A 14,540-nucleotide genomic window follows, 5' to 3' on the forward strand; every position below is an offset into this window, starting at 1 on the left:
GATGTTTCTAACTCTCTATCCCTCTTTCTTCCTCTCTGTAAAATAATCAATAAAATATACATTTTTTAAAAGCCAACAAAAATGCTAAAAAAAGGTACCACCAGTCTAAATAGCATTAGAAAAGAGGAATTTCTAAAAATTATAAACTTCCTAAAAAAACTGATTGGAAGATGCTTATTCACACTGCAAAACTCTCATTTAATTTGCGAAAGAATTCATCACAAGATTTCTCTATTTCTGTATTAAAATGTTGGTTTTCAGGTAACTAAGTTCTATGCAGGAAGCCTGAAAGACAAATTTGAATCAACATGAAGCCACAGGGCATAAAAAACTCAAGAAGAAACAAAAATCTTTACATGCGCAGTTTCTAGGGCCTGTGGGGAAGAGTTCCAGTTACAAAGTCTGAGTTATCATCCTCGTGTGTTGGTAACAACATCTGCTAGCAATGACTTCACACAGCTCCTCCTAAGCACTGTTTCTGTAATTTGCATAGATGCCTCCAAGGACAGGGGGTCCTCTGGCTCTGAAGCTCAGGTGCATGATTAGGCCCCCGAAGAGGAAAAATATGATTAAACAAGCCATCCCACCATTTAGCTAAGTCTTTCCTATAAAAATATTTTTTAATTTGAAAAAAGATTTTAATGCCTTTATTTATATGTTGAGAGAAAGGAATTTTCGAAAGGCTAATGATAGCCATATCTAAATTGGCTTCACTCTTGTTTAAATATTTCCACATTCGTTCCACATCCAGACCACATGTTTAATAAGCACCTTAAGAGGGTTGGGATGAGCTCATAGCTGGTGATATAAAGGCAAGAAGTCCCTGCCTTTGTGGAGCCCACAGCCTGTTGAAGGGGTGCAACCTTCTCTCAGCCTGAGTTTGCTTCCTGGGCCCTCAAATTATCACATGATTTGTATACTCCTTAGTTTTAGAAATGCTGAAATGATCTTATTGGCCTACTGAAGTTTGCTAAAGTAGGTTATAATTTATGTATTATCCAAATTTCAACAACCAGTGCCAAATACTGTGATTTCAAGTAGTATTTTAAATGTTATTTGTGACTTTCTCATATTTTTGTAAATGAAATCTATAATAATAAAAGCATAATATGCTAATTAGATCTGATGTCCTTCCGGTGGACCTTCCAGACGACCTTCCGGATGAAGCCGGGGTTGCAAGTGAAGCCTGTGTCCCGGGTGCCTGCTGGCGGCCAGAGGAAAGCCCGGGTTCCAGGTGCCAGAGGGAAGCTGGTGCCGGCAGCCGGGGGAAGGAAGGCCTACTCTTTTATAAAAAATATATTTTATTGGGGACTCTTTCCCCCTCCTCATGTGGGAGTCTGTGCTTGTTTCTCAATAAATTTCTACTTTTTGCTATAAAAAAAAATATATATATATATATATATATATAATATTTTTTTTAATTGATTTTTTACAGAGAGGAAGGGAGAGGGATAGAGAGCCAGAAACATCAATGAGAGAGAAACATCGATAAGCTGCCTCCTGCACACCCCCTACTGGGGATGTGCCCACAACCAAGGTACATGCCTTTGATTGGAATCGAACCTGGGACCTTTCAGTCCACAGGCCGATGCTCTATCCACTGAGCCAAACCTGTTAGGGCAGGAAGGCCTACACTTGCATGAATTTCGTGCATCGGGCCTCTAGTACTAATATAAGAGTTCATCCAACACCTCCATTTGGATGACGCACAGGGATCTGAAAATTAACAGATCCAGAACTGAACTCATACTCTTATTTCCCGCTAACCACGAGGACCAGAGCCTCCTCCAGCACAGGTCATTTCAGCAAAGGCTGTCACCCTCTCTCCTACTGCCCACTTCTAACCTATGCACAAGAGTTCTACCTGCAAAGTACTCCTGGAGTCCACCCACTTCTCAGTCCCCACTGCAATACACCACAGGGTAACTCCAATACCACCTGGCTCTTCCTCCCACCCTCTCAACTGGCCACCCTGTCACCGGTGCCCTTTCCTGTCTCCGTGCTGCTGTGGGGCAAGATCCTAAAAACGCAAATTAGATTGTGTCTCTCCCCTTCCTAAACTTTTCAAATGCTTCCTATTCGTCTTAGGCAATAGGCCCAAATTCCTGCCTGGCCTACAGGGCTCTTCGGGAGGTTGGCTCCAGAGGACTCTAGGGCCACACCCCTCCTGACCCTCTGGCCACACCGTGCAGTTCAGGTCCTCCAGAGGCCTGAATGAAGTCTTTCTTGCCCCAGGACCTTCACCTATTTGTTCACTCAAACTGAACTCCCATCTCCTACTGTCACCCTTCCCTGGGAACCTCAGGCTTCAGTCTGAGTGCTATCTCCCTTCCGATCTGGCCATTTCATGATAGGCTAAATACCACCACAACCCCCCACTCCCCCCGCAACACACACACACACATTCCCATAGCACTGTGGTTACGTAACTAGTTGTGCACTTCCAACTATTACTACTCTGTAAGGTCCATGTGGGCAGAGCCTCAATCTACCTTGTTCTTTGCTATATTCCCGTGTCTAACACCATACTGGTTCACCTTAAATATTTGCTGGTTGAATAACTGAATGAGTATTTTAAAAGCTGGTTTTAACAGTTACATTTACTGCTTATAATCTATCCCTATTTTGGCAAACACAGATAAAGCAACTGTATTCCTAGAGCTAATTGTTAGTTGATTGTTTTGAACACATTTCCTCCAGAATTATTTTCAGTCATGGGCTAAAAAGCTTAGATAGCCTGGGACCCAGCCACCACTTAAAACCCATAATATAATCAGCTAGAACCAGGGATGCCATGTTCTGATTCCCTCATCTGCCTCCAGCTGCCACAGACCCCCTTCTTGCTGCCCAGGCATCTTTCCCCACAGCCCACCACACCTCTGGGGAAGGGCGTGCGTACCAACGGCTGTCCAGAGTAGGGAGCTAAGTGGGAGATTGCTTATGTCAGCTCTTGGCTTACTCTGTTATCAGGTATTTCCCCATCAAGGATTATGACTATCCACATTTGGTTTCTGCTTTTCTCTATGCTGAATCCAAAATAGAAGTGTCTGAAAAAAAACTATCTCTATCCACCATCATGTCTAAAATCCAACCATTTCCACCTTCTGATGAGAACTAAGACATGACAACCACCCTTCTAAGATAGATTAACTACCACCCTCTCTACTCTCATCACTGTTTTCCAATGTGCTAATATAGAAATAAACAAATTTACAAAATCAAGCTTCTCAGATACTTTTTGATTAATTTTTGTCTAAATCTCAAATTAATCAAACAATTTGTCCCTTTGAAGCTGCTTTTTTTTTATTATTTTAAATATATTTGTATTGATTTCAGAAAAGAAGGGAGAGGAAGACATAGAAACATCAATGAGAGAGAATCATTGATCGCCTGCCTCCTGCACGCCCCACAATGGGGATCGAGCCTGCAACCCAGGCATGTGCCCTGACCAAGGAATTAAACCGTGACCTCCTGACCTCCTGACCTCCTGGTTTATAGGTCAATGTTCAACTACTTAGCCACACCAGCTGGGCCTCTTTGAAGCTTTTAAACATTCAGTTTTTAGACACAGCAGTGAGAGTTACCTCGTGGATGTCATGTTGACTAAGGCAGACTCATAACGACAGGGACAGACCTCAGCGTTGCTGGTAAGTGAACTTTAACCACTAAACTGATGGTAGCTGAGGGTTGCTGCCCAGCCAGAGCACTATGGAGATCCCTATCAGTCCTAAAGAAGATAAAAATTAAGGAATCAATAACAGCCATAAAATGACTGAGGTTTCATGTCCTCAAAAAATTCTGAAAGTCTCATGCTAAGGTCCCAAGGAAAGGCTGAATCTATATAATGCCAAAACAATCAGTCGACAAGTTGAAATTTTGGTCAATGTAGTTAGTTATTTGGTTGGATAATGATCTAAAAAAAATCTGTCATATGATCAAATTAAACTAAAACAAAAAAATCTGAATTCAAGTTAAAACCTTTGGGGTAAATAGATACATGTGAATTCAGGATGCTCCTTATACTTAAAAAATAATAACTTTTCTTGTTTAATGTCAGCCTTAAGGCATTCCTGTCAAAGTTATTAAATGTATGCCATAAAACATACATAACCAAGTTAATGCTGCTGCAGGAACCTTATCTTTGGAATTTCCTGATATTTGAGGGTTTCTCATTTTCCATTTTAGGACTGAAGACATAAGGCCTTGCATTTAATTTCCTGGGGCTTTAGAGAAATGAAGAGAGAAGAAAGGGAAGAAAGAAAGGAAGGAGACGACGACGAAGAAGAGATAAAAGAGGAAAGAGAAAAAAGGGAAGGGAAAAATAAAAAGAGAGAGAAAAAAAAAACATTTTCTTAAACTGAGTATCTGAATTCATTGGTTTGGCTCTTGCTGAGGTGGACTAATTGGTCTATGAAAATAAGCTGAATACATTCTCTAATGCACACAGCCTGGCCATGTAATTCTAAACCTTCATAACCTCAAAATCCTTAATCATTTCTTTCTTTAACCTTGGCTTGGCTTTCCTGCCTCAGGGCAGTAAGTCTGCCAAATGCAGAGTTGAGCTTTTTTTTTTTTCTTCCTATTTCTTTTTTCTTTTAGAGATAGGACCACAATAAAGAGCACACTTTATTTTTTAAGAACAGAAAGTGAACATCTTGCCCTAATAACTCCCATTGTACTATTTTAAACAAAATGAAAAATCCAAAGCCAAAATTCTTAAAACACAGCTGATGCAACCATATTCAAACTGGCCAAGAAAAATTTCATCGTTGGACTGAAACTAAGTAACTTTAGCTGGTTTGAAAGAAAATGCTGGAAGACTGAAAATAGCAGATGGTAGCTAAAAGAAAAATGATAATGGAAATAAGTGTTCACCAGGTTGATCTGTCTTCCCAATGATGACACAGATGAAAGACTCCAATTTCCCAGAATCAACCTGCCCCGGAGAGCGGGCCTCTTTGCAGGAGCAGCCCAGAAAAGGGTGTGGGAGAGCTGCTGTTGGGAAGCATGGGGACGGGAGTAGAAAGTCACCAAAGTATTTAGGGCCCTAGGCTTGGCATTTGTTTGGGAAAGAATGCAGGGTTGGAGATGGATTCAAACTTTCTCAAAACATAAAGAAGAAATTCTCTAAATTCTTCTAAGATTTCACTGATACTAAAGCCTAATAAAGATAGTGCAATAAGTACCAAGTACAGGCCAGTCCCATTTATAGAATACTGAGACAAAGATCTTAAAATATTAGCAAATAGAATTTAGCAGTACATTAAAAATAATAATAAACCAAGACCAAATAAGAGTTCATCCCAAAAATCTAAGGATGGGTTAGTATTAGATATAAATTCACTATTAATAGTCAAGGGAGAAGAACTATATGATTGTATAAAGTTGCTGAAGTATAATTTGACAAAAATCTACCATTTAATCCTAATGTTTTAAAACTCAGTAAAATAAGAAATATAAATGAACATTACCTTGATAACATAAAAGCATACCTCAAACAAGAGTGTTTGAGAGTGGAATACTAGAACCATTACCATTAAAGTTAGGGGTGAGATAAGTCTGCCTGTTGCTTATTATTTAATTCTGCTCTGAAAGTATTAGCCAGGGTAATGCGGTAAGAGAAAGAATTTGGAGGTATAAATATTTTTAAAAAGGGTAAAATAATTCTTTGCAGACAATATGATTATATACATAGAAAGTCCAAGAGAATTAACTGACAAACTATAATTTAAAAATTTTTTTAATTTTTAAAATAAAAAAATTAAAACTAACATTTGTGTGAGTGAAATTTGATAGTGCTATAAAGAACATTTAGAAAAATACATGCAAGAATAGTTAAGACATTTTTTAAAAAAGAGAATAAGAAAATAAATAAGAGGTTTATAATTATTAGAAGGGAGACCAAATGATCATTTTTTTTCATATGACATGATAGAATAAGGAGAATGTCCAGGAGAACCAGCTGACTCATTATCAGCAACAATAGGAAATTTCTGTAAACTCTACTAGATATTAAAATATATTAATATATTAAATAATTAAAATATTTGGTATTGAAAAAGAAACAGATACCCTGATTAATTAAACAAAAGAGAGCCAGAAAACAGTAACAGCTAACATTTATTAAGCCTTTACTATATCCCAGGCTTTGTTTTATGATTTACACATATTTACTTATCTTCTTCACAACTTATGAAGTGGTTATTACAATTATCACCATTTTATTTATTTATTAATTTATTATTATTTTTTTGTTAATCCTCACTGGAGGATATTTTTCCACTGATTTATAGGGAGAGTGTAAGAGAAAGGCAAAGACAGAGAGAAACATCGATGTGAGAGAAACACATTGATTGCCTCCTGCATGAGCCCTGACCAGGTCCCAGGCCGGGGAGGAGCCTGCAACCAAGGTAGGTGCCCTTGACCAGAACTGAATCGGGGACCCTTCGGTCCGCAGGCCAATGCTCTATCTGCTGAGCCAAACTGGCTAGGGCTAATTATCACGATTTTAAGTAAAATGAGGCCAAGACAAATTTAGTAGCTTGTACAATGTCACACAGCTAACAAGTAGCAGAGCTAGAAGTACTCTGGCTCTAGAATCTTCTCTAATGCTATATACTGCTCATCACAGCATTATTTATAAACTGGAAACAACCCAAGTGCCCATCAGTAGGGGAACAGCTAAATAAAAAATTATCTATCCACATGATGTAAAGAATGTGGTAGTTGTAGAAAGGTGGAAGAAAAAAAAGGAAGGTAGTAAGATGGAAAAATCTCAATGATATTGTAAGTAAAAAAGAGTATAAAAAGGAAGAGATATATAGCATGCTTTCACTTTTAAAAGACATAATTTTTTATATACTGTAAATTTATATAAAATTCTAGAATATACATACCTTTTTCCCTAGAAGAGAATATAAAAAATTGTTTTAGGGGGGTGGGAGCAACTGGGGAGAAGTCTATAGGAGAAAAAGGAGACATACGTAATACTTGCAACAATAAAAAATTTAAATTAAAAAAAAAAGAAATTATGTTTTGGCAGCCAAAAGAATCCTACCTGACAGACCTTGTTGAGTGGGGGAGTGACATGCTCTAATATATATTTCTAGATAATTTCACCTAGCTGCTGAGAAAGGAATATACTGGGGGTAGTGGTGGATCCAAGATGATTAAGGCAGTAGTAGTGGAGGCAGTGTAATCAAATTCAAGATAATATTTAAAACTAGAACCAAAGGACTTGCTGATGAATTAGATGGGGGTACGTGAAAAAGAGAGGACTCAGAGATGGCCCCTAGGTTTCTGGCCTAAGCAAAATGAAGGATAGTACCATTTAATAAAATGGGAATTACTTTGAGAGGAGGTGCTTTGCCATGGCCTGGATTGAGAATTTAGGTTTGGACATATTAAGTCCAAACTATTAGCTAACCAAATGGAGACCTAAACAGGAGATGACTAATCTAATCTGAAGCTGGGTGAGGGAGTTGGGGCTGGAGATACATAGTTGGGAGTCATGAGCATGTAATTGACATTTAAAGCCATGCGACTGGATGAGATCAGTTAGGGAGTGCATGTAGATGGAGAGAAGTTCCTGTTCTGACCCAGGATGAGGTATGGATGCATTGGTGGTGGTGGTGGTGGGGAATATTCTGACACTTACGAAAAGGAACAGCCAGTGAAGTAGGACTACCAGGAAAGTGGGTGACCCAGAAGCCAAGTGAATACAGTGGTTCAAGATGTAGCAGCTCAGCTGTTCCTCAATTGCCAAGAGAGTTGGTCAATGACAAGAACAGATAACTAGTGATTGGATGCAGCAGGATGGAGGCTGTTTGGAGCCTTTGTCAAGAGCAGTCTCAGGATAAGTGGCAAAAGCCCAACTGCAGTGGGTCAAGGAAAAAAACAGGAGGTGAAGAAGTGGTGACTGTAAGTACGGACAACTGTCCGAGGAGTTCTGCTCTAAAGCCGGTTTCCACGTTAGTGGGTATCAACCAATGAGCACATTACAGAAATGGACTAGAAATGTAAGTTTCAAAGCAGAGAGGAAACTGAATCCAAAGCACAGATTTTATTTTCAAGCATTCACATGCTTTATCACCTAATGTGTTATTTTAATATTATAAAATATTCACAATGTGTGCATCTATGTATAAAGGAGGAACCTGAGGCTTCGAGAGAGGTTAAGTCACTTGTTCAAGGTCATAGAGAATGACCATGATGGGGCCAGGGTAGACCCAGGCAGTGTGTGTCTGTAGCCCATACCAAGACAAAACATGAAAGGAAGAGCCAGGAAAGACTGAAAGTACCAAGCACTAGCAGGGATGCAGTCGAAAACAGAGCACCCGTTAGCAGCAATTAGTAGACGCCAGGGATAAAACAAATTTTCACTGAATGCTTGGTTACCGTCTGAATCACAAGTACTCATCACATCCGAAGGGTAAAACAAAGACAAAACACATGCATCAGTCATCACGTGTCCACGTTTAGTCAATAAACTACCTTAAGTTATAAACAGTCTCGACTAAGTACAAGACCCACCAGTTTACGAAAGCAAATAAGTAGACTGAGCAGCAGCTGTGATGCGGCACAGACGACTGAGGCGGACAGTCGCCGGCACCTACCTGTGGTCAGCACTGGGCTTCGGTCTCCCACTCCACAGTCTTCTGTTCACAGAGGGAGGCGGTGGAGAGGAGGGCAGGGGTGGGGGAGGAAGAGTGGGCAGAGGAGGCAGGTTCCTGCGATCTTTCCTGAAGCTGATGCCCGGGCTCCCATCCTTGTCCCCTTCTCCATCATGCATGAACGTTCTCCGGGGTTTGGGCAGGGGGTTGATGAAGTGTTTGGAGGAGGAGCCTCTGTATACACTCTCCAGGCTCTGGTCACAGGCTTTCCCGTAGGAGCCTCTCCATTCCTCTGCCACCTCGGGGGTGGGCTGCCTGGCTTCCAGGTCCAAGTGGTGGGACCTGAATTCTGAGCCACTCCCACATCCATGGTTAGCTGTGAGGCTGGGCCCCGCCTTGTCCGGCACACAGTGTGGGGAATAACAAGTCCCTGGTAACTGGAGATCCAATCCTGCCACGCCATCCTTCAGAGCCTGCTCAAGTTTCTTGACCTGCACCAGCACAGAGAGGCTATCGTTCTGAAAGCGCTGTTTGCTAAGCCTCAGCTCTAGGCCTTTGCCCATGCTCGGAGACAGCTCCCTGGCTGGCTGGCTTAGGTCTAGCCTCCGCTCCGCATTCTGTCCCACCACTTCCACTACCTCCTTGTTCCTCTCGTTCTCTTTGCTCTCTCTTTCCGGCCTCGTTCCGTTCTCAGCTGCTGTGAACTGAGTCATCACACCATCATCACATCTCCTGTCCGTCACGCAGGATGTCAGGTAATCCTCTTGCCCATCTGCTTTCCTGCTGGGTGCAGGAGTGGGCAACTCCCTTTTCCCTTCCCATTCCGATATCTTGTCCTTTATGCTGAGGGACTTGTGCCCGGCCCTGCCTCGGGCAGGAGGGCAGAGGTTCTGAACTCCACTGAGCTGCCTCCTGCCAGCCTTGCTGGCTTCTTTAGCATTGAGACCTGAAGCTGGGTCACTGATGATCATATTTGAGTTGAACATGTTCTGCTGAAAACAGTCTACTCTTAACTTTAGCTTCAGGTTATTGAGGTTTTCCAACGGGCTTCTTTGGAGGGGTGAGTCCTGATCCGTCTTTAGGAAAGGACTGGAGGACCGACAGGGCTGCCTTTGGAGATCTTCCCCAGCCTTTGGGCCTTCCACCGGGACCCTGAACAAGAAAGATGAAAACTGGGTGAGGACTCAGTAGCTGCGTTATTGTTCTTGGCTAGTCACAGAGATTTCCTAGAACTCAGATATATTATATGCTGGCTGCAAATCACAAACACTGAAACCACCATCTAAAAAAATCACATAATATTTTTCTTGGGGAAGATATCATGGAGCTATTGGATTTGGAGTCCAGTAGACTTGGGTTTAAATCCTAATTCAACCACTGACCAGCTGTGTGACCTTGGGCAAGATGCTTAACTTCTCTAAATCTCAATTTCCTCGTCTGTGAAATAGGAATAATAGTGATAATAATACATATCTAACAGGGTGACTGTAAACACTGAATGAGCTAGCCCACATAAAATATCTAGCATGTCATGAATGTACAAGACGTGGTGGTTACCATTATTATGAGCTTTTTTCTCCCTGATGAAAATAGGAGAAGAGAGTATATAATCTAAGTTTCCTCTGCTTCTGTTTTCGATGGATGGGGCTTTGTAATGATTATTCACAATTAGAACATCGCCATGAGTTACAAAGTTTTTGCTAATCCTGGGCTTGGTAAGTTGTCCTGATTTGAATCGGTGAAGACAATGATTGGCTGCATTTGAATTAAACCTCCTTTAGAATGTGAGCCCTACTAGAATGATCTCTCCATGAGGACAGGGATTGTTTTGTTTCGTTTTGAATTTGGTGTGTTTTGGCTACTGATACATCCCTAGCACCTAGAACAACACCTAGCAGAGTAGAAAAGCCAATAAATCTTTGCTGCATAAATGAGTGAATCAACAAGCAGATCTGGATCTCATGGGTGGCCTACAACTGCACTGTCCAATATAGTGGCCCCTAGTCATATGTGGCTATTTAAAATGAAATCAAATTCAATTCAGTTCCCCAGTTGCACCAGCCACATGTTGAGGACTCAGTAACCACATGTGGCTAATGGTTACTCTAATCGGATGGAGTAGGTCATTCCCACCACTCCAGAAAGTGCTGGCCTAGAATGTACATATGGGGATACATGCCTCCAAATGTAATCTTAGGAGATTAGTGTCATAAAGATGTTGAAAATTATGTTGAAAGAAAACCAGAAAAACATTTTTAAGCTAGTCTAATGAGAATGGGAGTATCTGTGCTTCCACCAACACAGATCATGCCTGAACACAGTGACTTTAGATGTGTGAAGATTAGCAAACATGCATAGGCCTACTTCATGGTGCACTTTCTGTGAAACATAGATGAAGCTGTGTAGGAATTCTGAAACCCCAGTTAGGTTTACATGAGGGATGAATTATTACCAACTTCACACACTGTATTTCTATTTAGCTTTCTATTCCAAAGACTAACAGTTGTTTATGTAAAGACTTCTTCCTATGGAACAATAGCTCGTAAGTTGTGTTGCTATTCTTGGTTGCTCAATATAAATTAGAAACGTGTGAAATTGCAAACACATTTTCATGTTACATATGGCTACCAAAGCAGAATTCCTTATTTAAATAAACAATTAGCATAAATAACAGAATGCTTACAGAAAAGAAACACATTTTTTAATTGTTCTGTTACCACTGAGGACATTGGCATGAATTCAGATTTTAGTCAGAATTGGAATCAGAATCATTTTGTTGATATTTTACTGAGAATTCAAAAGGCAAAAGTTAAAGTCCTTGCTCTCATGGAGCTAGAAGTGAGATGAAGAAATAGGACAGACACATAAAAACACAGTTCAGGTTAGTGCATGTTTAGTGACAAATATATAATCACTAATATCACATATATTGTTAAACAACACTGAAAAAATTTTGATTTATTGATTTGAGAGAGGGGGGAAGGAAGAGGGAGGGAGGGAAGGAGGAAGAAAGGGAGAGAGGAGTCTATGACCCCAGGAGGGGTTCTACAGCTGTGAAAAGCTCAGGGATTGCCAACTCCTTTGCAGAATGTGTGAGTGAGTATCAGAGGAAAACACCTGGGGAGAAAACAGTCCTGCTGATATAAGATGGGTAAAGATGCTATGTAGACAGAGGCAGCTGCCAAGATTTAGGGCTTACTGATATTTACAATACCTGTGCATTCCAGTAGTGAAAAAAAATAAACCCTGGACTGGAATGTGTGACTGGGGACATTGCCTGGAATGGCCCTGGGATCATCCTCTCCAAACACTGGGTGCTAGTCAGACCTTCCCTTGACCACTTTGGTTTCGGGTTCTTAACTGAGTGCAGCGCACGGAGATGACTGACAGGAGTCCTGCTCATCACAATGACTCAGAAAAGAACACCTCCTTAGTTCAAGGAAGTGGGGTTAGAGAACAGGGAAAGGCAGTAGTGAAAGGAAGGAGACTGAGAGTCCGGGCCAACTTCTTCACTCTTGGGGGAGAAAAGTTCTTACTTGTCAGCCAGTTTGAAGCTCAGGTTTTCAGTCTGGCTGTGGCTGCCTTTGGTCGGCCTGCACACGGTCATCATGTCAGCACGGAGAGGAGCTCCAAGTCTCCTGGGGGAACAGGGATGCATACTCAGTGAGCCATGTCAGCAAATCTAGGGCCCACACCCCAAACTGTTTACCCCTGATGGATTCTTCCCAGGAGTGGAGGATGACAGGAATGAGCCATTCAGAATCCCTCACCAAGGAAGTGGGGGCAAGGGCAGAGAATCTTGAGGTCCCCCCAGATTCAGATGCCATACCAAACCTCTTCTCACGTGTGTATACATATATAAGAAAACACTCAGCCTTAGAAAGCAAAACATAAATACCAGTACAACCTGACACTTTTTCAGGCTAAGAATTTGGGATGAGCTAACAGCCCCCCAAAAGGAAAGAGTTGTTACTTTATTTGAAACAAGAAATAAACCACCCACCGAAGTGTTAATATCCACACAGAGGAACTCTGCTCTCTGCTGGCCCTGATGGTAGGCATAAACCCACACTGTCCAGTGGCTCCAAACCCAAGAGGAGGAACTGCCTACCCACTAGGTCATTTGTCAGGTCTAAGGAAAACTAGGAAATGGGCCTGGCAAACCTAGGAATCCCACTGAGCCTATCAAACCTGAAAGATGACAAGGATCACTGGATACCAAGGCAGCAGCCTTAGTGAAGTAGCAGTTTTTAAAATATATATACTTAAATATATATACACTAGAGGCCCGATGCAAGAAATTCGTGTATGGGGAGGATCCCTAGGCCTGGCCGGTGATCAGGGCCAATCTGCGGGGCAACCGGTGGGGCAATCAGGGGGTGGGTGGGGGAAAGCCCTGCTGGCACCTGCCTTGGCCGGCCTGGTGCCACCCACTTGCCAGCCCCAGCCCCACTGCCACCGGTAGCCTCCCTCTGTGGGATGACCGGCGGGGCAATCGGGGGTGGGGGGCCTGCTGGCATCCGCCTTGGCTGGCCTAGGGCCTGTGGGCTAGGGGCAGCTCCTGCATTGAGCATCTGCCTCCTGGTGGTCAGTGTGCATCACAGCCGGTCATTCCGCCAGTCGTTTGGCCTTTCAGTAAACTTGCATATTAGGCTTTTATTATATACTAGAGGCCCAGTGCATGAAATTTGTACATGGAGAGGGGTCCCTCAGCTTGGCCTGCACCCTCAGGAGATGTCCAACTGCCTCTCACAATCCGGGACCACTGGCTTCTAACTGCTTGCCTGCCTGCCTGATCACCCCTAACCGCCTCTGCCTCACCCCGCACCCAGGACCCGGACCCAGGATTCTCTCCTCCGGCCGGTTGCAGGCACCTGGGACCCGAGCTTTCCTCCCTCTGGCCAGCCGCAGGAACCCAGGACCTGGGCCGGCTTCACCCGGCCTGGCCACAGCCATAGAGGACAGTGGGTGGGCAGCTCTCCCAGACCGCAGGTGCAGCTGCTGGCGCCCAGAACCGCAGAGCAGGTGGCTTGTCCCTCTCCTGGGCCGCAGCCTGACTGGTCCCCATTCCTCTCTCACAAGCTCATTTGCTCCTGGCTGGTCCCCATTTCTCTCTCCCCAGTGTTGAGTGTCTGAGCCATTACGGCATGACGACGTGTGGGCATGATGACCATTTGCATATTAGCTCTTTATTATATAGGATACTAATATATATATGTATATGTGTGTGTGTGTGTGTGTGTGTATACACATATGTATATGTGTAGATTTCAGAGAGAAAGGAAGAGGGAGATAGAAACATCAATGATGAGAGAGAATTAGTGATTGGCTGCCTCCTGCATGCCCCCCACTGGGGATTGAGCCCCCAACCTGGGCATGTGCCCTGACCGGGAATCAAACCATGACCTCCTGGTTCATACGTTGACACTCAAACCACTGAGCCACGCCCAGCTGGGCAGAAGTAGCAGTTTTATAATGCTCTGGTGCCTGACATCCAAATGAACTGAAGTAGCTGATTAAGATGCATGATTTCTATAGCAACTCCCTACGGCAATCCGTGTCTCTCATCGTGAGGATGAAAGGATACTGCACGGGTGGATGTGGTGAGGAAGATGAGACCCACTGGGGAATGCCAAGCATGTAAAGCATGAGTGCCACATGGCCAACCCTCTTGAGGGAGAGGAGGTAATGCTTGACCAGAAGTTCAAGGAGCACTGAACCTCCAGGGAAACTCTCTCCCAACTCGTTATATTTCCAAGATTCCTATCCCTTCTCCCAAAATGGTTTACCTGCCAGGTGACAGGGTGGCTGTCCATGGTCCTGGCATCGGCATCCTTTACCCCCAAGAACTCAAAGCGCTAGGTTTCAAGACATGCATATAACTCTTGGGAAAAAGAGAGGAAGGTCAGAGGGAGAAAGAGAAAAAAA

General features: G+C 42.9%; 1 protein-coding gene across 2 annotated transcripts in view; it reads right to left on the bottom strand.

Annotated features, from left to right (window-relative positions):
* Positions 1-14,540, bottom strand: part of DENND2A (DENN domain containing 2A) — a gene marked incomplete at its 5' end in the record, with an annotated part of 108,618 nt that overhangs the window by 53,774 nt on the left and 40,304 nt on the right. For both annotated transcript variants that reach the window (XM_081102480.1, XM_081102479.1), the window contains 2 exons: positions 8,616-9,764; positions 12,149-12,250. In XM_081102480.1, coding sequence (XP_080958606.1) covers positions 8,616-9,764; positions 12,149-12,250 — 1,251 coding nt within the window. The remainder of the gene's footprint in view (positions 1-8,615; positions 9,765-12,148; positions 12,251-14,540) is intronic.

The sequence above is a fragment of the Myotis nattereri genome (genome assembly GCF_964212035.1).
Source record: "Myotis nattereri genome assembly, chromosome: 11".
Lineage (NCBI taxonomy): Eukaryota > Metazoa > Chordata > Mammalia > Chiroptera > Vespertilionidae > Myotis > Myotis nattereri.